This window comes from Natrix helvetica (genome assembly GCF_964273705.1).
Source record: "Natrix helvetica genome assembly, chromosome: 3".
Taxonomy (NCBI): Eukaryota; Metazoa; Chordata; class Lepidosauria; order Squamata; family Natricidae; genus Natrix; species Natrix helvetica.
The window spans coordinates 29,689,988-29,709,960 of record NC_138549.1 but is presented as its reverse complement, the minus strand read 5'-3'; the positions used below and the strand labels follow the sequence as shown (position 1 = coordinate 29,709,960).

Below are 19,973 nucleotides of genomic sequence, written 5' to 3'. Positions count from 1 at the left end.
CCTTCAATTGGGTGAACTTGGAAGCCATAAGGCAATAATTATTGAAACAAGGTAATTCAAAAAGGCAATCTTTTACAATGCTGGGACCCATGACATATCACATATGAGAAAGTTGTGGCCACTTTAGCCGCCATGTGATTGCGCTCAGGTGATTCTCAGGTTTCCATGCTCTCCGACAGCTTCCCGGAAATCAATGGGAAACCCATCAAGTACTGTGATTACAGACACTTCCTGCAACCTTCCCCATAGAAAGTCTTTGCTTGTAAGAAGCTTGTAGGGAAAGTCAATGGGGAAACTGGCAGGGAAGAGTCCCAAGTTGCCCAAGTCTCCCCCACCCCTTCCCCAGTCCTGTGCTCATGCCAGCCATTTGCACAACCCCTCATTCCCTCCCCCATTCAGCAGCAGCCAGTTATTACTTGCTGACTTCAGGCTTGTAACTTCTGGTTGACTTTGTGATCCTCATGGGAAAGTTGGTAAGGAAGTCTAAACTCCAGATGTCACAGGAAGGGGGGAGGGAGGAAGAGAGGAAAAGAAATAAGACTTCCAATGCTTCCTACCAGTTTCACAAAAGGAAACTCAATGGGGAATCTGATGGGAAGTCAGAAGTCACTCCTACTGGTTGTTTTTTCCCCTGCCCATGCTTTCTTTATTTAGGTAAGGAAATATCTCTGAAGTGACGACCCAATGGGTCATGGGTTGTCTATATGCATATGGGTGTCTAGGCAGAAAAAGCCTGATAGAAGAGGGTGGATGTGTATTCACTCTTACAAATTACTGCTGGATTATTTAATAAAATATGCACTCTTCTTTATAGGACTATATTGGTCATTTATAAAGCATTTAATTTTTTCTAAATGTGCAGAGATTAAAATATATGTTCAGAATCCAGTGCATTCAAAACTAAAGGAACAACAAAAGGAATAGTAACACAGATGTGAATTGGATTATTCAATTTAATTTATTCCGTAATATCGCAACTGTACAATTTTCATACATACAGAAGGAAATGCATATTGACTACATCATGGCATGTAGATGCATTTCCAATTATAATACAATTAAGTGCAACTCCACTTGAAAATGTACATTTGTACAACTTATACAAAGTAAAGACTGCTACACTATTATTCTGTGACAGTATAAAGCCTTGATTTATGTTAAGTTTCACTACTAAACCATTTTCTGGTTAAATATAAAATATACTAAATCATTTTTAAAAGGCCTTTCTGGTAGTTGGCCAGTATATAAAATATGTTCTGTAAAATTTAACCTTCTGCATTTTAAAAAATAAGCTTGTAACATGTTGTCATTGAGAGCTATTAAGAGTAACACATTTAACAGGAGCCATGCTGTAACTTCTTTTCCTTTGCTATTGCATCAATCACCATCAGAAAAATTCACCCTGATTTAAACATCTGTCTTAGAAACCAAGACCCACTGAAAGCAATGGTCTGTAAGATGTATTAATAGGGTGTATGGTGATCTCTTAGTTTTAGAATTATTTTTAACTGAAACAAAGAACACATACTTCCAAGTAAACAGCCATAAAACCAATTCAGAGTGAAGCGTGTTTAAACCAACTAAAATAAGGTGGTTTAAGCACTCTAGGCTCTTCATTTGATTGTACTTTTCATTGAACTTGCAAAGTAATGCTGCTTTATTCAAACTACAGAATAATTTTCTGGAAAAACAAGACCACATTCTTCTACAAGGAAGAATGGAAATGTTATTCAAGTTTCCATCTACATTTTCACCGGTGAAGTCTTACCAGTTTGTGAAAATATGTTTTTTATAAGATGAACCTGAACATTATTACATGTTAACATTATTATTTTGCTCTATGCCTTGCCCAACAGTTCATTTTTTTTGCTAACAACTGTATCAAAGGGAAAAAAACCAAACGTTTTTCCTACTGCCATTCCTATGACAAGAATGGTTTGATGTATAACTTCCTTTAAAAATATACATTTTACAATCCTGCAACCTCAACAAAAAGGTCAGGCAGGAAATAAATATCAGTTTTCAGGGCTTTATTTGCTTCTGATCTAGAAACTACCTGTTGTAAGCTCTTTCTTTTTTAGATTTCTCCAGGGCTTTGTCCATTGTTTTCTCATTTTCTCCTCTACATTTGGGACAGTACCACTTGCCTTTGGGTTTATGATTGAGTCCCACACAAGAGAAGTGAAACCATTCAATTGGGCATTCATCATTGTCACAGCCTATCATTTCTCCATAGGAGACCTGGTTACACAAACAATAGGTTGGTTCATTGGGATCAATGGGCAGGTCTGCAGGGGAAGCCTCCCTCTCTGCTTTGGTCTTAGACCTCTTCTTTTTCTTGGAAGTTTTTGCTTTCTTCTCCTTTGGTGTTCCTGAAGTGATGTCATCATGATCGTGATTATTAGAAGCATTTTCACGGTTTTCATTATTTCTTTGCCTCCTAGATCGCTTATTGTTGGGCTTTTCTGCCTGAGTCAGTGTTTCATTCTTTGATTTATCTTGATTAGCCTTACCACTATTCCCAGTAATGTCATTCGTCTCTTGACAGGTTTCAAATAATTCTACATGACTATCAACTTGTCTAGTTCTGTTCTCGACGAGTTCTACCATTTGACTGACAATCTGGATCTTTTCATCTCCCAGTTCTTGACTTCGAATCAGTGCCCTCTGTATACAATGCAATAATCTTCTCTTTTGTACTGCATCTGTTTCCCGTTTGAATTTTTCATAATAGTCATCGAGTTCTTTTAAGATCTCTGTAAAGAAAGAAAAAGGTTGTTATTTGTCAGCTTTGTACACAACACAGAAATGATTAAGCTTCATCAAACAGGTTTGCTCAAATAAAAAACTCCCAAAACCTTTCATTGTGTAACTTGCTCTACTTTTAAGCACCACTATTTGGAAAAAGAGATGTGTAATTTCTTCTAAATCGAGCTTGACTGCTGCTGATTTCATGGACATGTCTTTTTGGTTTTTCTGGCAATAGTACAGAAGCGGTACAGAAAGCAGTTTCTTACTGCTTTCTTCCAGAATGATTTTTTATGAATTTCATTATCTAGCCTATAGATCCTTTACTGTATTACTTAGAAGTCTCATATCAAGTTATTTATTATTAGCATATGACATTGTTACATTAACCAGGACACCACAATAGTATTGTAGAGTAATAGTTTGGGTGACAAGGTACCAGATCTGTTGTAGGAAACAAGGTGCGCCACAGGAGGGCAAGCTGGCTTCACACAAGAAAGAAAGACAAGCAATTCTTCCTGCAGCATCACCTCTCCCTCCCCATAGCTGCCATGCAAACAGATGCTAAGGCCGTGAAGGTTCAGAGCCTGCAGGAATCTGGTGCAGAGCATCAACTCGTCTCCCCACCAAAGTGGTACCTATTTATCTATATGCATAGAACATGCTTTTGAACTGTTAAGTGGATAGAAGCTGAGGCGAGTGACGGGAGCTTACCCCGACACGCAGTGTTATGACTCGAACCGCTGGAGCAGAGACCATCTCCAGTGTCATTAAGCCAATGAGCCATCACACCTCTTCACATCCAGATGCTAACCAAGCACAAACCTGTTTACTTTTCCATCCCAGACAAAATCATCCAGGGACTGTGGCATACTGAGATATAAACTGGAGCCTGGGGATAAAAATATTGGTGGTATAAATTGTTGGTAAGCAAACAAAATAAGCATTCCCTTGTTTCTACTAAACTTGTTGCTTCAAGATTTTACTCAGAGGTTCTGCTTCAAGTCACCATAGTTTATTTTGCTCATTATTTAGATATATGTTTCTGTTTGTATAAAGTAAAAAAGGTAAAACTGACTTGAGCTTCTTGGTCACTCCACGGACATGTAGTTCTTTTAAAGCATCCCAGTAGTAGTTTACAACTGTCTTCTTTCATTTCTTTTTTGGGGGAACAGGGGTTTTCCCAGTACTGGGAATTTCCTGGTGGTCTCCCATCTAATTTCTACCTACTAAGTAATGTAGCTTTTAAAATCAGCAAGGTTGGTGAGGTACTGCCACCTAGCTGAGCCGTTAATGTATTATTAGCCTCTAAAATATAGTAATAATTCATGCGATGCAATTTATTCTCTTTGCTGCAATTTATTCTCTTTGCTTCTGTTGATTATACCCTGCGCGGATTTAGCCGCCGTTTTTACTCTAAAATCCGAGCAGTCTTTTGAACTATTTGTAAGCCATCTTGAGGAAATACATGGGGGGTGGGGGTTTCAAGGCCGGAATATGTCCGTCTCTTTTAAATCAAGAGGCGGCAAAACATAGGGGAAAAAAAACAATATCCATTTCGTGTAATTTACATGCAAAAATCTACCCGGCTGACTTTTGTTCTCAAACATAAAGCAGCGCCATTCTTGGAACTGAGGCGACCCCTCTCTCTCTCTCTCTCTCTCCCTCGTGATGGCCGTTCGTTCCGCCCGTCCCCGTCTTTATTTTAGACCAGGGCTTCAAGGGGTCCTCTACGTATCAACCCAGCGAGCGAAACGAGACATACCATTTGGGCAAAAGGGAAGAGAGCAAAAATGGATTTGCCCCGACCCCTCTCTTGCTTCGGGAAAAAGAAAAAGCCGCCGCTGGCCAGCGTAGCGCGTTCCCTTCCTCAACCGCCAAGTCCCGGCCGGAGCCTGAAGTAAATTAATGCGCGCGCGGGGGGAACGAAAGAGAGCAGACCCCGCCCCCACCCTGCTTCCAGGGCAGCAGCCAATTTCGCGGATAAAGAGGCGGGGCCATCCCAGAGTACAAGAGGCCTTCCCGCAGCGTCGCTGAGGGGGTGGAGCTGAACCAGCAGAGCGCGAGCAGGGAGCGGGAAAACAAGGACCCTCAGGCCCCGCCCCGCCGCCGAGAGTGTGCGCTCGCGTCCGCTCCCACATTCGAAAAAGACCTACTTCGTCCCAGCTGCCTCTTATCCTCAGCCAATCAAAAGCGCCTCCCTTGCCTCTCCCTCCCCCCCGTCTCCTTTTCAGGCAACGGAGCCACTCCCTCCCCGTCCCTCCCACAGGATGCGATTTCGAGGACCATTGTTCTTAGAAGGGAAGTGGCGGTAGGCGTGAGTGCGTGTATGTCTGTTTTTCTCTTTACGTCTGTCTTTAATAGAACGTACGTGAAGAGCAGGAACCGTCCAACCGTCCAATCAAGGTCTGGCAACTCCCACCACAGCCTGCCTGTGTCGAAACCGTCCAATTAGAATAAGGAATTATACCAATAGCCCACCTTCCAGCTAAACACTATTCCCACCAATCAGGAGGGAAAGTCCCAAACCAACCTCCACCTCCTTGAATGCCAATGTTCCAATCAGGTCTCGAGGGCGGGCAGACGACAGCCTTCATCTTCCACATCAACCCATTAGTCACCGCACGCCTTCAACTCTTCCTTCAACTAAGCAAGCCAATCAATCGCAGAGGAGCAGTCGGAGCAGTTCGAACTATTAGAAGAAACCTCCGCCCTGCCGCACCCCCCCCCCCGCCCGCTCCATCCTCCACCCTTCGGTCCTGTCAGCGTCACTACGAAGCGAAGATCGGTAGAGGGGATACTAATCATTGAGCAACAGGGCGGGGCCAAAGCGGCTTCCTGAGGGAAGCTCCACCAATAATGGCAAAGGAGGCGTGGCGAGTACAATCGGGGAATGACGAGGACCTATAAAAGCCCTGTGACGGCGCTTTTCACTCTCTTCTTTTAGAGCTCAAGCGCAGAGGCGTCTCCCTTTAGCGCAGTCGAGTGTTCACCGCGGGTTGAAATGCCCGCCCTTGTCCTTCAACCCTCCTCTCTTCCGTATTACCCCTCCTCAAACAGCCGTTCATACCCGCAAGTTGACGCTCGTCTCTTCCCCTTCTCTCTCGCCTTTCTTACACTCTCTCGCCTGCCTTTTTTGGCGCGTCTTACGGAGGGACGGCCACATTATTAAGTCCTCACCACAAAACAAATACTTGCTGCTCCTATCCTACTCCTCCCTAAGCGCCGCAAACCCGACCCGGTTCCCCTCTCCTCCTTCAGTTCATCGGCGGAAAAGGAGTTTGAACGTGCCAGAGGCACTCCGGTGTCACCTCCGCTAGCAGCCGTCGCACTCTTTTCGCCGCTCTCCACCCCTTTTACCTCTCACAGCACCCGGTGACAAAGGACTTCTCCAGCTCTTTAACTCCAACCACCATTTCCCGGGTTGCAGAGTGCGAGAGGGAGGGAAGGATCCAGCCTCCCCTCCGCAAGAGCTGCAAAACGCGGCAGGAGTTTGGGAAGGGGGAGGCCCTCCGCACATCCCCAGCCCACACGGGATTTATATAATCGGTTCCCATCACTTTCCGCTCCTTCTCCCTGCAGAATTTGGGCGAGAGTAGCCCGTTTTCGAAAGCAAATCCTCATTGAAAAAAAAAAAAAGAGGGAACGAAGGCTACAACCCCGGCCCACCCCTCGCACACTCCAGCTAATCCACCCGCCCGCCCTCTCCCTCTTACTAGCACCCTCTCCTACTACAGCCATTGCGAATACTAGAAATTCCTCAATGTGGTGCCCTGGTCAGTCTCCCTCTGCTTCTTCCTCGCCGCTGTCCCACCGTCCCCCAAAGCAGCTCCTCTTCGCCGGGGGAAGAGGAAGAAACAGCTGCCTCCGTGCCCCACGCGTCCGGATTTTCCTGCCCCTCCTCTGCCCCGCTTCGGTGCCGCCGCCTTTTTGTCCAGCATTTTTTACACCTAAAAAGCCAAGTCCTCGCTTCAGAGCGGAGGACCGAAAGGAAGACCTTTTGTTCCGCCCCGAGAGGGGGGAAAAGAACTGGGTATCCCTGCAGAGCAAACCCCCCCTTTCTCTACTCTCCTTGCTTTCCGCTCCTCTTCTCACTAATAAATAATCCTGATAATAAAAGCCACCCTCTGCTTCAAGCTCGGGAGGGGGGGGGCGCAGGGAAAAGGGACCCAAGAGACCATCTCTACAAACAAGGCAAGCCGAGGTGGCTTCTACAGACTCTCGTCCACCAACACATAAAGGTCTTTACCTTGGTATTTGGCGTCAATTTCCCTCATCAGGGAGACATTTCTCTGCAGATCGAAAGGCAGCGATTCGATCGAGTCCAGGTAATCCTCCACATAGTTCGCTAAATGGAGCTGCTCTCCGTTGGCAGGATTCAACATTTTCATCCGGCCGAAAATTGTGGGTATGTGTGTGTGTGTGTATCTCGTCCTCTCACCCCAATGGGCGAGAGTTTTCCTTTCCAGCACGGCAGCCCCAATGGCAGAGACTCAGTCCTCCGCCGTCTCGGTGCCGCTCTCCGGTTCCTCGATCCAACCGAGAGAGAGAAAAAAAGAACCACCAGAAAAGCTACATCTGAATCTTTTCTTCCCCGAACAGGCAGTCTACACAGTCCGCGAGTCTCTCCAGCGGCAGTAGCAGCTGATTGAATGGCTGTCGTTGTCGGTAACTCACCAAGGAGGTGGTAGGAACAATCGGAGGGATGTGTGTGCGTCTCCGTGTGAGTGTGCGGACAAGAGAGGGGAGGGTGGAAAGGGAGAAGACGGGTCTAAAAAAAAATAATACACCGATCTCCCCCGGCAGACAAGTAAGATCCGCGCGGTAAAATTGCCTGGCAGAAGGCAGAAGCCGCGTCTCCCAGTGCGTGCCGCTGCTCCTGTGCACTGCCGGTGATCTTAATGCAGCTTGCTCTGTACGCCGCACTTGATCCAACGTGGAAAACCCAAATACCAGTTTCAAACACTTGGGAAACATTCAACCCCGCCAGCTAGTGCGCGTGCGCAGCACTCCCATTGCAACCCCCCTCCCGCTCCGCAAGAGCGGCGGCAGCAGCAACAGCCGGGACTCCTGCTCAATGCGCCGCTTTCTCTACAGTTGTGCTGGGCTCTCCCTCCTCCCCAGAAGGAAGTGAGACCGCGGGGGCGGGGGAGCTGCACGGGAATGGGGTTTTGTGCATGCCCAGCCAAATACAGCTTTCTGACGTAGTCATGGCTCGGGGCGGAGTGGGGGGGAGGTGTCGCAAACGCAACAGTCTTTCCTTTTCCCTAAAAAAAAAAAATTGGGGGGGGGGGGTTTGCGCTGCGCCGCCTCCGCCGGAGCGGGAACTCGGGCCGCGTTGGCCATAAGGCAAAACGAGAGACGTCTGAAGTTGGTGGGCGGCGTTTCATTCTCTTGCCGGCTTTTGAACTCCGCCGCCGGAGCCTTTAGATCGCTCAGCACCGCCGACCGGACAACGGGCAATGCTGGTAAGAGTTGGGATGGTTGGTTTTGGGTTTGTCGGGTCCCCTGGCATAAACTTGGCAGAACTTGCGACAAAAAAGGACTATGGTCCTTGTCAGCCTGGGCATCAAGCCGCATTGGTGGCTGGAGAGGAAGGGATGCAGCTCTTGGCTCCCTTCTGCCTCTCCTCTGCATTGTTTCGTTTCTCCCAGTTTGCAGGAGTTTCCCGAGTTAAAAGGAGACCGTCTCCTTCCCTGCTTGAAGTTAGCCACGGCCTCTATTATTATAATCCCAACACTGACAACAGGATGGCCCAATCCGCCGTCAGGCTGTTTCCCACCCCTTTGCTTTCTAATCCAGTCACAGGCTGAGGGTTGCAGAGCCGGAAAGAGGAGGCAAGTAACAAATCGGTGCATGCGCAAATTGATGACTTGTGAATAAAATGGAGGGCGAAAAGATGCAAAAAAAAAAAAGTAGACTACATTTCGCTGTACCTGTTTCCTTTTTTTAAAAAATGTCTTTCCTTTTTTTTTGTGATGCCGCATGCGCCCGGATAATGGCTATTGGACTCCGGGGTGGGGTAGCCCCCGTGCTTTTTAAAATTGCCTAATCTGAAAACAAAAGCACATTCAGCTGCAAAAAACGAGAGTATCTAAGTGGAACAAGCTGGTTGCTTTCCTCAGCCCTGATGAGAAAGGATCGCTTGATACTTATTATTTGAATTTATTCAACTGCAGTACCCTCCTAAGCTCAAATCCATATTCAGATCCCCAGGTAGTCCTGGTGTCTGGAAACTAGATTTAGGTTGATGTAAAGATAAAAATTGAACAAAGAGAGGAAACATCAGGAAACTGAGCTTTAAAGCCAATAGTTAACTCCAAGAATATATTTAGTTAGCAGTAAATTTAATTGTCAGATACCTGCATAAAAACAACTGCCTTGAAAATGGTTGAGGATGTAAAACAGGTGGAAGAAAAGGGATGCCTTGCTGAATTAGGCAGTGTAGTCATTCTTAAATTTTCAGATCATATTTGTCCACTGAATGTCGAAGGGATATTGAGATGTTTTTACAATCATCATATTCACATATTACACCTTAAAAGTTAACTTACTGTGTTTGTAGGCAAACGGATGTGTGGTGACAAACTTTTACTTTATAGACTTACAAATGTAAGATTTTGAATAGCTATACTGATAATAGATTGCACAATGAGGATTTGAATAGATTCATTTTTAGACTGCCTGGATCACTTTATACATCTCTCAAGGAGGCAAGCTGACATTATACTCCTTCCTCTTCCACAACAACCCTATTAGGTGGGTTGGATCTGAGGGAGAGTGACTGGCTCAAAGTCGCCCAATTGATGTTCATGCCTAAGGCATTTTTTTTCTACAACCCAGTCTCTTGGTTTCCAGATCAGTACATTAATCACTACACTGTAGTGTAGATAGTGACAAAGTGTTTATTTTACATTCTCACCACAGGTGAGAAATAGTATCCTCTCTGGTGCAGATGATCGTCACTGAAATAGCTGCCCTTCAGTCGATAGAGAAAATAGCAGTCTATGTAAAAGAAAGAGGTGCATCAGCTGCTTCTCTTGAAGAGAGATTGTAAAAGCAACTCCCAGGAAATAAAAATAATTTTTTTAAAAAAATCAAAGGATCCACTATTAATGACCTTGGAAGTCACTTCCGCTCAGCCCAGCTCACTTCACAGGGTTGTTGTTAGGGGGAAAATAGGAGGAAGGTATGCTGGATATGTTCATTGTCTTGAATTATTTGTGAAAATAATAAAAGGTTATAAACAAATGCTGAATCTCATGCCTGAATTTTTTTTGCCTGTTGCAGACAACCTGCACACCAGATTCGTGTGATAACTTTGCAGTGATTATGCTGTGGGTACCTAGCAGTTCAAAAGCATGCAAATACGAGTAGATATATAGCTATCACTTTGGGGGAAGATAACAGCGTTCTGTGTGCCTTTGATATATAGTTATGCATGCCACATGACCATGGAAGTGTCTTCTGACAACATTGGCTCCATCTGCTAAGAAACTGAGATGGGCACGGAGTAGGACATGACTTGACAGGAGAAATATTTACAAAAAGTCACAGAAGCAATTGTCAACCATTTGATTGATAACCTAGACCTATTTGGTGCTTTAAAAAAATTGAGATGCCAAAACAAGCAGCACAAACGGCATACAAAACCTGCAGATAAAAGGAATAAGCACAAGCAATTTTACTCTTTCTGAACTAGTGAAAAGGGGAAAACAGCACAATTTTTTTCTAACATACAAGAACCAGAAAAAAAGGGAGTGGGGATAGAACTAGCCCTTTTTGTTTCATACCGAGTCTCAGAAGAGAAGGAATGGATTTGCCCTCGCCTAAGGAAGTATGTTTCTCAGTAGACACAATTTCACTCTGCTGCTTAAGCCACAACTATACATATGGTAGGAAGGGAGGAGTTTTTATAAATGATAAACCGCATTTGTGTTCAGTGGTTTCTGTTGTAAGATTTGCTTCTTCTACCTGTGTTTCCTATAAATAGCAATAGTAGCTAAGTACATACACACAGAAATACTTAGTATAAAATCTTCTGAAAAATCATAAATCTTGAAAGCTTTAAATAGTGCTTACGGGTTCATAGGAACTTATTTTTGTGTGGGGCAATTAGCTACAATATTTGTGTGACTTCAAGACAAAGATCGATAATTATTATATTGAATGAGACTTTTTCAATTTGGGAAACTTTCTGACCAATCTGTAGACTTAGATATAAGTTCCATTTCAAAGAAGAAAAGCAGACCTGCAAACGTATCTTAATTCGGTTTAATCAGAAATAGATGTATAAGATGCTTTGCATTAATAGTCTTAATATACTTTATTAGCTACACACAAGTCAATTTTAGTGAGACTTGTGTCTGTTCAGTACTTTATTTTAGACTATAGATGCAGGATGGACTACAAACCACAGCTATTTTCTTTTTGGTAATATTTTTTTATTTTTACAGATGCATAAATTGTTTTAGCTGTAAATCATTCTGGCATGTCTAAATAAAATTAGAGAATATGAATAAAATTAAAGCAGACTTCTAGTGTATTCCGGTGTATTAGTAACTCAGTAACTTTAATGGTACTTATGACCATGCATATGTTGGGATTCAATCTGAATTACATCAAGCAAGGCATCACGTTTGTGTGTGTATGTGTACAGGTAGTCCTCGACTTACAATAGTCATTTAGTGACTTTAAACTTACAAAGGCACTGAGAAAAGTGAGTTATGACTGTTTTTCAGTTATGCTTTTTACAAGGGGTTGGACTAGAAGACCTCCAAGGTCCCTTCCAACTCTGCTATTGTATTGTATTGTATTGTATTTGCACGATCATGTGATCAAAATTCAGATGCTTGGCAACGTTCATATTTATGACCAGTGCTGTGTCCCAAGGTCATGTGATCACCTTTAGCAGCCTTCTAAGTAAGTCAATGAGGAAACCAGATTCACTTAACAACCGGGTTATTAACTTATCAACTGCAAGGGTCCAATAGGCATGACATGGCATTCTGGGTTCCTGCTGTTTTAACCCACAGTCTTAAGCTGCTGTTCAGAGCCTTTATTTCTCATATTCCTCGAAGAAGCTCACGGTGGCAGACATGGGATTCAACAATCATTTTCATCCCGCTAAAAGTCTGAGTAGCACTTAAAAGCCACGCTGTCCGAAAATCATCCAGTAACTCCCAAACTGAATAGGGACTGAAGCAGGATTTTCTCCTGCCAAGACTCCACCCAGGAAATTTATCGGCGAGTATTATTTCCGAGTAAAGCTGTAGAGATTTGCATTATATTTCAGATTTTAAAAGGGCGAATATCTACATCTGTGGTAGGTAACTACAACCACTTACCGTTTGCCTATACACACACACACGGTGTTTCTCCCTCCCCTTGCAATTCAGGCTTACTCAGAAGCAATGCCCCGTGCAGTTAATCGGATGCCTTCCCTGGACAACGTGCACCAGCTTTACTTTCAAGTCTCCGCGGGGGACTTTTTCGCGAGTTAACACAGGGGAAGCCACGCAACTTCCAAGGTCACCGGCAAGTCTGGAAAGGGAGTTTAGGGGGGAGAATCGTGTAATGTGTGAAAGCCATCACTTCGCTGTTGTCGCCCGCTTTCTCCGCCTCTCCCTTACTAACGTAGGCAAAGAAGCACGAAAGCTCCTCCTTTTCCTGCCGGACTCCGCCTGTAGCTACCGCTCTCCTCAGCGGTGAACAATCGGCGCCGGCTGTTCCTACCGCCGGAGTGGGCTGTGCGGCGCTTCCTTCTGCTGGGGAGCTGCGGCGCCGAGAAAGCCCCTCCCTCTGGCTGGGAGGAGGGAGGGAGGGAGGGAGGGAGGAGGAGGAACAACAACGCGCCGGGGTCTCGCAGTCGTCCGAGCTGCGCGTGTCTGGATTGGCTTCGGTGCGAGCAATAGAAGAGGAGCCGGTGCCGCGGCGGTGTCTCCCCGCCGCAACGAGAGCATGTTTTGCGCTCCTTTGCTAGCCCGGCCTGGCGGGAGCTGCCTGATCGCCACCGCTTCTCCTTTGCAGCGGCTGGACGTGCGTCAGTGGTTGACTTCGGCGGCCATCGGGGCTCCGCCTGCCGCTCCAAGGAAGCGCCAGCCGCTGGGGAAAGGCTCCCGCAGGAGAAGGTGCACTGTGGCTACCCCGGAGGTCGGGACGAAGTGGATCAAGCCCAGCGGCCAAGACACCGGGATCCAGATCTACAACAGCTTGAGCAGAAGCAAAGAGCCCCTTATCCTGGGAAATGCCAACGTGGTGACTTGGTAGAATAATTAGAAAATTGTCAAATCTGTCCTGGGCTACTGTTAAATTTTCAGATTCCCCCCTCCCCATCTTGCAGCTTATAGAAGCAATGAAATAAACTTATTTTGTTGCTGATGGAGATGTAGTAAATGTTGGGGATAGGCGGTGTGGGAAGCCTCTCCTATTGAAGGTTTTTTTTTGACCCAGGGCTTGTAAAACTACAGGCCTTCTCAATGGGAAGCAAAAGCAGTACAGTAGTACAAAACTGGATTGGTCAATTAAAAAAAAAACCGAACAACTTATTTCTCCCTCTTCTATTAAAAAAAAAAAGTAGAATAGATTGCGGCTCTTATTGGGGATTGCAGCCTAAAATGGCAGCGTTTTGGCTTGTGGAATTTGGAATTTCATTTGTTCCCAAGATCTTAGTAGCCTCCTGCTGAAATTGACCTTGCAGTGAAATAGGCATACAGTATCTACCTTCCAAATAAAAAAGAACCCTGTCAGATAATGGTCAAGCAGGTGGGTTAAGACCTGGAATATTAGCAGAGGCCAAGGAGTAGCTACAGATTAAAAAAATTCATGTGCCAGCTTCTGGTAGAATAAGTGCACCATATCTGACCTGGGAAATTAGGGACTGCAATTAGATGGCAGAAAATAATTTGAATGTCCATATCTACTGTCATCTAATGATCTTCTGGAGCTTTGCTCAGATATTTGATATTTAAAGCAGAAACAGAAAAGCAGAAAATGTAAAGATATCATTAAATAACATGTGCTAACAGATTTGTTGGCCTGAAAGTAAGTGATCAATTCCTGACCACTTTACAGACATATTAATATCATTTACTTGATTTGTCATTGTTTTTATCCAAGAACCCCTTACTCATCTTTTACTTTATCATCTAAGGTTGACTAGGTGGTACTATCTAATTGGTGTTGTAGTGATGTGCAGTTTGCATAATTAATCTTTTTACCTACCATGATTGGGAATTAGTTGGAAGACTTAATGTTATGTAAGGCTGCTTTAGGCAAAGAAATGGGTAGAAATAAAATCCAAACTCTTGAGGCTTTCTGGAAGTACCTTATTGTTTGCATATCAAAGATGATGATTCTTGAGTCCTCCTGGGCTTGAAGCCATTGCAGTCATTGCAGGTTGTTATTCTGCCTTTATAACCTCTTTTTTGGAAAATTGCCATTGTTCACTTAGGCCCTTATTAAGATGGTGAACTTTTAGCAGGTTTAGTGTGGCCAATAAGATATGACTCTCAAAATATATTTCTAAGGGAAGTTTCCCTAGCAAGATCACCATAACCAGATTATGTCATCACCCAGGGTCAGTCATTGTGGCTGATCTTGAACTTTTAAAAACTGTTCAGTGATGTAACTTTTCTACTTGTATCTGATTTTTGTCATTGTAATTTGATTTGCAGGTACAGCTGTGGACCTACTGTATATGATCATGCACACCTTGGGCATGCTTGGTGAGTTTTAATTTTATTTATATTTGCATCTCACAAACTTCTCTAAATATAGACTATAATTAGCAGCAGCATCCATAGCAAATGGTCTTCCATAATAAAAGGTTGACATTTGTGTGGTGCATGCAAATGCCATTACAACCTTCTTTTGTAACATCTGCTCAAATTACAGATGTGGGACAATGTTGTCATTTGTTTATTATTTATTTATTAGATATTTATCTTGTTGTTGATCTCCCCATAAATGACCATTTTATTATATAAATTAACATTGATTAGCTCTTTCAACAAAAAACAGGAGTTGAGTTAACCCTGATATTTTATTTATTTATAATGAAAGTCTCATTAGGTTCACTAATCTCAAGAAACTTCATAGAGAATTGCCAAAGACATGTAAATGGATGAAGATGAGATATAGCATGATAGATGACTGATCTATCTGACCAGGGAGGTTTGCAGAGTAGTGTCTATGACACATGATCCAAGCCTTGCCCCTTTTTATGTTTGTTGTGACAGCACCTTGTCTTTTCTAACACCCACTTACACCCCTCTACACATTCATTACCTTTGCTCATCTATAAAGCAAAGGAAAGCTGAAATAAGATCATAACACAGTTGCATTTTCACTTAGCAATCACCTTGATTGAAAGAAAGTTTACCATTCTGGTTATTGCATGTTAATAGTGGAACTTATTTCAGAATTTATAGGTGTGATTGCTTTGTAAAGAAATAAAAAACATCATATTTAATAATAGCTATAGTTAAAAATAGTTGAAGTTTGTATAGAAATGCCACTGCCTCTTAAATTTTGTAGCCTGTTTGCCTAGAATTCCTTTCTGTACATTTAACAGTTCAAACGTCAGATAAAGTTATGGAGGGGTTAAAAAAAGTTGTGGGATCTTACACAATCTGGAGGATTTGCTGTTGATTGACTTGATTCCCAGTTGTTATCTGTAGCAACGGTAAAGTGTCTCCTCCCTTATCTACCAAATGAAATCTTCATACTGCTGAAATTAAGAACATGGGATAATAATTTTTGTGTCAAGTGGCTAAATTTTTTGCTCAGTTCCTGGCTTTATAATTATTTAATTTCAATTGTAGATGATTTTAAGCATTTATCAGAGACAGATGTGTGTTTATTGCACATTTGATGTCTAATTAAAAAGCAGTATAGAATCCTGAAGCTTTCTTATTGCAAAAAAACTACATTTTATGTCACAGTAAATCTTCCAATGTACCATAAGATTCTATTGTTCTAATATATATATTAGATCTATGTATGGTCTTCTGTAATGAGCCGAAGGACAAAAAGGGGGAGTAGTGAGCTCCCTCCCATATTTTGGCATATCAGGGGTTGTAACACAAATATGTATGTGTGTGTGTGTGTGTGTGTGTATGTATGTATGTGTGTTACAACCCCTGGTATGCCCAAGGAGCATAAGGAGGAGAGCCTGTGGCTTAGTGGCTAAGACACCTGCCTAATATGTAATAAAGCCCAGGTTCAAATCCCAGTAAGGGAATGGCTAGCTGATGAGAGCTAAATAGCTTGAAATAGATCTATACTAGTCTCCCTTTATTTATTTATCAGCACAAATACAACACACACACACACACATATTTTCAGAGAACTGAAAATGATGATCAGACTTTATAAAACCTGTCCCACCCTAACACATTCATGATTTTTCTCTTTGTATTTTAGTTCCTATGTAAAATTTGACATAATTCGAAGAGTAATGACAAAGATATTTGGAAGGGAAGTAGTGATGGTGATGGGGATTACAGATATAGATGATAAAATAATTAAAAGAGCAAATGAGGTAAGCATATAAATCAGTCTACTTTATACATGTTTTAGAATATATATCTACTTTGTATTGTGTATTACTTTATACATGTTTTACTACTTGGTATATAAAATCTGTCCTGAAATGTGTCCTCCTCTTGTATTGTGCTATTTACAACATATCCAAGTTAAATAGTAACATACAATTGATCTGTTTGAATTGATTTTTACATAAGCTGAAAATACTTGAAACCCTTGAAATTTATTTGTTTATTTAGTGAACATATTGGTAGGTCACTGCAATCAAAAACTATTCAAAAATACAACATAAAACAAACCCCAAATAGAAACAAAATAGAGTAGAAAAGTAGAAAGAGAATCAAATATGGCAATAACAAATCAAATTAGGAGGAAGCTCTCTGATAAAAGTCATACTTTAGAACCTGGTAGAAAACCAACAAAGGGATGTGATGACTCAGTAGCTAAGACACTGAGTTTGTCAATCAGAAAGGTTGGCGGTTTGAGTGCCTAGCGCCGAGTAACGGCGTGAGCTCCCGTTACTTGTCCCACTTTCTGCCAACCTAGCAGTTCAAAATCATGTAAAAATGGAAGTAGAAAAATAGGAACCACCTTTGGTGGGAAGGTAGCAGTGTTCCATGCGCCTTTGGCGTTTAATCATGATGACAGAGATGTCTTTAAACAGTTTCCAGACAATATTCAATATTGTAGTACAGGGATGTCAAACGGGCGGCCCGTGGGCTGGATGCGTCGTGTGCAGGCCACGTCAACCTCAGCTCTGCAAAGGGAAGAAATACCATGTGACGGCAACGTGATGCAGCATATTTGATACCTGTGCTGTAGTAAAAAAGCAGCCTCAGCTGCTTTATTTAATATTAATATTTATTTATAATAAATTACATTTATCTGTTGTTTTCCAATGAAACAATCTGCTTGGTTCAGAGAGACCATGATGGAGAAGGTTCTCTTAATTGCAGTTAAGAGACGGAATGGGATGCCATGAGGCAGAGTTTCGTGCCTGGCTTTATGCCTAAGGTGAGACTAGAACTTCCAGTCCCCCAGTTTCTAGCGTGATTGTCTCAAGCACTACCCCAAACTATTTCTCTGCTTATCCATTATAAGGCACACATAATCTTCATGCCCCAGTACCATAACATTCAAGACAGACTACCTGTTTCCTGTTAGGAAACAATTCAATTAGTGTTGCTTGGTAAACAGTTAATGCATTTATTTATTTGTCTCTTACACAAGGGCATTTATCATAGTAGGTTTGGCATTAAGTGGCTGGGATATTTTATTTTCTGAAGCAATGAATTCCAGAGATGAACTTGAAAAGTGGTGGTGTTTGCAGTTCCATTGTTTTAGGAATACTTCAGAAAGAAAGCCCAATCAACTAGAAGCCATCATAATGATCTTAGTGAGCAATGAGGCTTGAATTTGAAGTGAAAATCCTCACTTGAAATGACCTTCTCCTAGCTTGCAATGTCAAGTTGCTCCATCAAATGATTTTGAGAATCCTTCCAAGTAAGTGAGCAACTCCTACAATTGCAGAATGAGGAGGTCAAAGCTTAATGTCAGGGGAATATTTTTTTTTGTCTGATTTATAGATCAGCACATTTTTAATTACTTCATATTATTACTTTAATTATGCTAAGTTACAACAATAATTGGGACCAGGAACTCTGTTGCCAAGGGATGCACTCATAAAGCATGATATGAAATGACTGCATTACATAGCAAGGACAATTCTGGCAATCCCAGTTGCTATTGTGAAATGAGGACTGCAGGTCATTAAGCTAGGATCTCATGTCATCACAAGTTCCTGACTTTGCTCATAGGAAGCTAGTAGAGAATGCCAGAAATAATGATTATATGACCAGGGGACCCTCTGATGACTAGAACTCCAAGGACCTGTCACATTATTTATGGCTTCATTCAGCAGCACTGAACACTTGCTGAATAAATGGTTGTATGTATGTATGTATGTATGTGTGTTACAACCCCTGGTATGCCCAAATATGGGAGGGAACTCACTACTCCCCCTTTCTGTCTATCGGCTCACTGCAGGAGACCATCCAGGCAGAAAACCATATTTTTAATGTTGCCTTTTTATATTTGTATTGTATTTGTGCTGATAAATAAATAAAGGGAGACTAGTATAGATCTATTTCAAGCTATTTAGCTCTCATCAGCTAGCCATACCCTTACTGGGATTCGAACCTGGGCTGTATTACATATTAGGCAGATGTATTAGCCACTAAGCTAATATAAAAAGGCAACATTAAAAATATGGTTTTCTGCCTGGATGGTCTCCTGCAGTGAGCCGATAAACAGAAAGGGGAGCAAATATATATATATATGTGTGTGTATATATATATATATATATATATAAATAATGTTATATTTGTACTGATAAATAAATAAAGGGAGACTAGTATAGATGTATTTCGAGCTAATTAGCTCTCATCAGCTAGCCATACCCTTACTGGGACTAGGCATACCAGGGGTTGTAACACTAATACATATATATATATATATGTATTAGTGGACAACCCCGTGACTTGTTGGGTCATTGTTTCAGAGATATTTCCTTACTGAGTGCCTTCAACAGTGGCAGAGTTTCTAACATAACGGAAAAGTTCTGCCTTGCAAATAATCCATGTTGAATTGTATAGCACAGTCAGACAAGGAATTTTGCGTTTATGACATTTTGGATTGTGTCATAAAATACCTAACGGTCATTTTTATGTCATTAAAAGTTTTATAAAATTTGTCAAATTGCAATTCCGTGAGAGTTATGGGCTCCGGATTTTGGATGCTTTCTGTAAGTTAGTTCATTTGAGCTACCTTGGTTGAAAAAGTTTTGCCCTGTTATGCATCAATTCACCTGAAGGTTAAGGAATCAGAGTATTAATTCATAGATTATAGATGTACGAAATTAGTAATTATTAAATCATAAAAGTCCTGTTGGAATGGATCTTGGAGATTCTCTAGGCCAGGGGTGTCCAAACTTGGGAACTTTAAGACTTGTGGACTTCAACTCCCAGAATTCCCCAGCCAGCATGGCTGGCTGGGGAATTCTGGGAGTTGAAGTCCACAAGTCTTAAAGTTCCCAAGTTTGGACACCCCTGCTCTAGGCCAGTATTTTTTAAACCTTTTAGAAGAACAGTTGGGGAGACCTCTTAGTTGTATCTTGATTTCATAACCTCTGTGAGCTCTTGATGCACTTGATACATGACTTAATCACTTGCTGTTTTTTTTATAGATGGGGATCTCCCCAGAAACCCTTGCTCGTTTTTATGAGGAGGACTTTAAACAAGATATGGCTGCCTTAAAGGTATAAACATTTAAAGGTATAAACATGCATTAATGTTGAACATAAAATTTATTTTGTCGCAGAGCTGCTAGGAGCAATAGGTGGAGAACTCCTTTTGGCTCATGGGATGCCTTAGTTGTAATAGCAGTTAATGAACCCTCTTTATTTAGCTTTGTAACAACACTTTAAAACCTTTAAGAAAAAAATTGTAGGTACAACGGTAGATAGGTTGTGGCTGAGATCTGTTTCTGAGGACCTTAGCAACAAAAGAAAAAAACCAAAATAAGTGGAAGAAGCATGGGTGTGGAATGCAGATGAAGTGGACGGCAAGCAGAGAAGTGGGTAGAGTTGAAAAGAAAGACAATGTCTGCTGATGCAGAGA

General features: G+C 42.3%; 2 protein-coding genes across 8 annotated transcripts in view; one reads left to right on the top strand and one right to left on the bottom strand.

Annotated features, from left to right (window-relative positions):
* Positions 1–1,794: 1,794 nt before the first annotated feature.
* ING1 (inhibitor of growth family member 1) lies at positions 1,795–7,943 on the bottom strand. 5 transcript variants are annotated; one of them, XR_014175107.1, is made up of 3 exons: positions 4,514–4,654; positions 3,574–3,640; positions 2,620–2,756 (listed from the first exon to the last, which is right to left on the bottom strand). XR_014175107.1 is itself a non-coding variant. In XM_081949491.1 (2 exons), the coding sequence occupies exons 1-2, from the start codon at positions 7,137–7,139 to the stop codon at positions 2,053–2,055; spliced, it is 846 nt and encodes a 281-aa protein (XP_081805617.1). In that variant the 5' UTR covers positions 7,140–7,943; the 3' UTR covers positions 1,795–2,052. The 5 variants fall into 5 exon arrangements, 4 of the variants coding, with proteins under 4 accessions (XP_081805617.1, XP_081805618.1, XP_081805616.1 ...); XM_081949491.1 differs by lacking the exons at positions 3,574–3,640; positions 4,514–4,654 and adding an exon at positions 6,998–7,943 and having other exon boundaries at positions 1,795–2,756; XM_081949492.1 differs by lacking the exons at positions 3,574–3,640; positions 4,514–4,654 and adding an exon at positions 5,282–5,499 and having other exon boundaries at positions 1,795–2,756.
* A 163-nt stretch (positions 7,944–8,106) lies between these two features.
* The window catches only part of CARS2 (cysteinyl-tRNA synthetase 2, mitochondrial), a 39,193-nt gene continuing 27,326 nt past the window's right edge, over positions 8,107–19,973 (top strand). Inside the window, exons 1-4 of one of the 3 annotated variants that reach the window (XM_081949489.1) lie at positions 8,107–8,216; positions 14,424–14,474; positions 16,174–16,291; positions 19,541–19,612. In XM_081949489.1, the coding sequence (XP_081805615.1) occupies positions 16,208–16,291; positions 19,541–19,612 (156 nt within the window). In that variant the 5' untranslated portion in view covers positions 8,107–8,216; positions 14,424–14,474; positions 16,174–16,207. Of the gene's footprint in view, positions 8,217–12,136; positions 13,014–14,423; positions 14,475–16,173; positions 16,292–19,540; positions 19,613–19,973 lie in introns of those variants that run through there. The other 2 variants (XM_081949487.1, XM_081949488.1) reach the window with 2 other exon arrangements.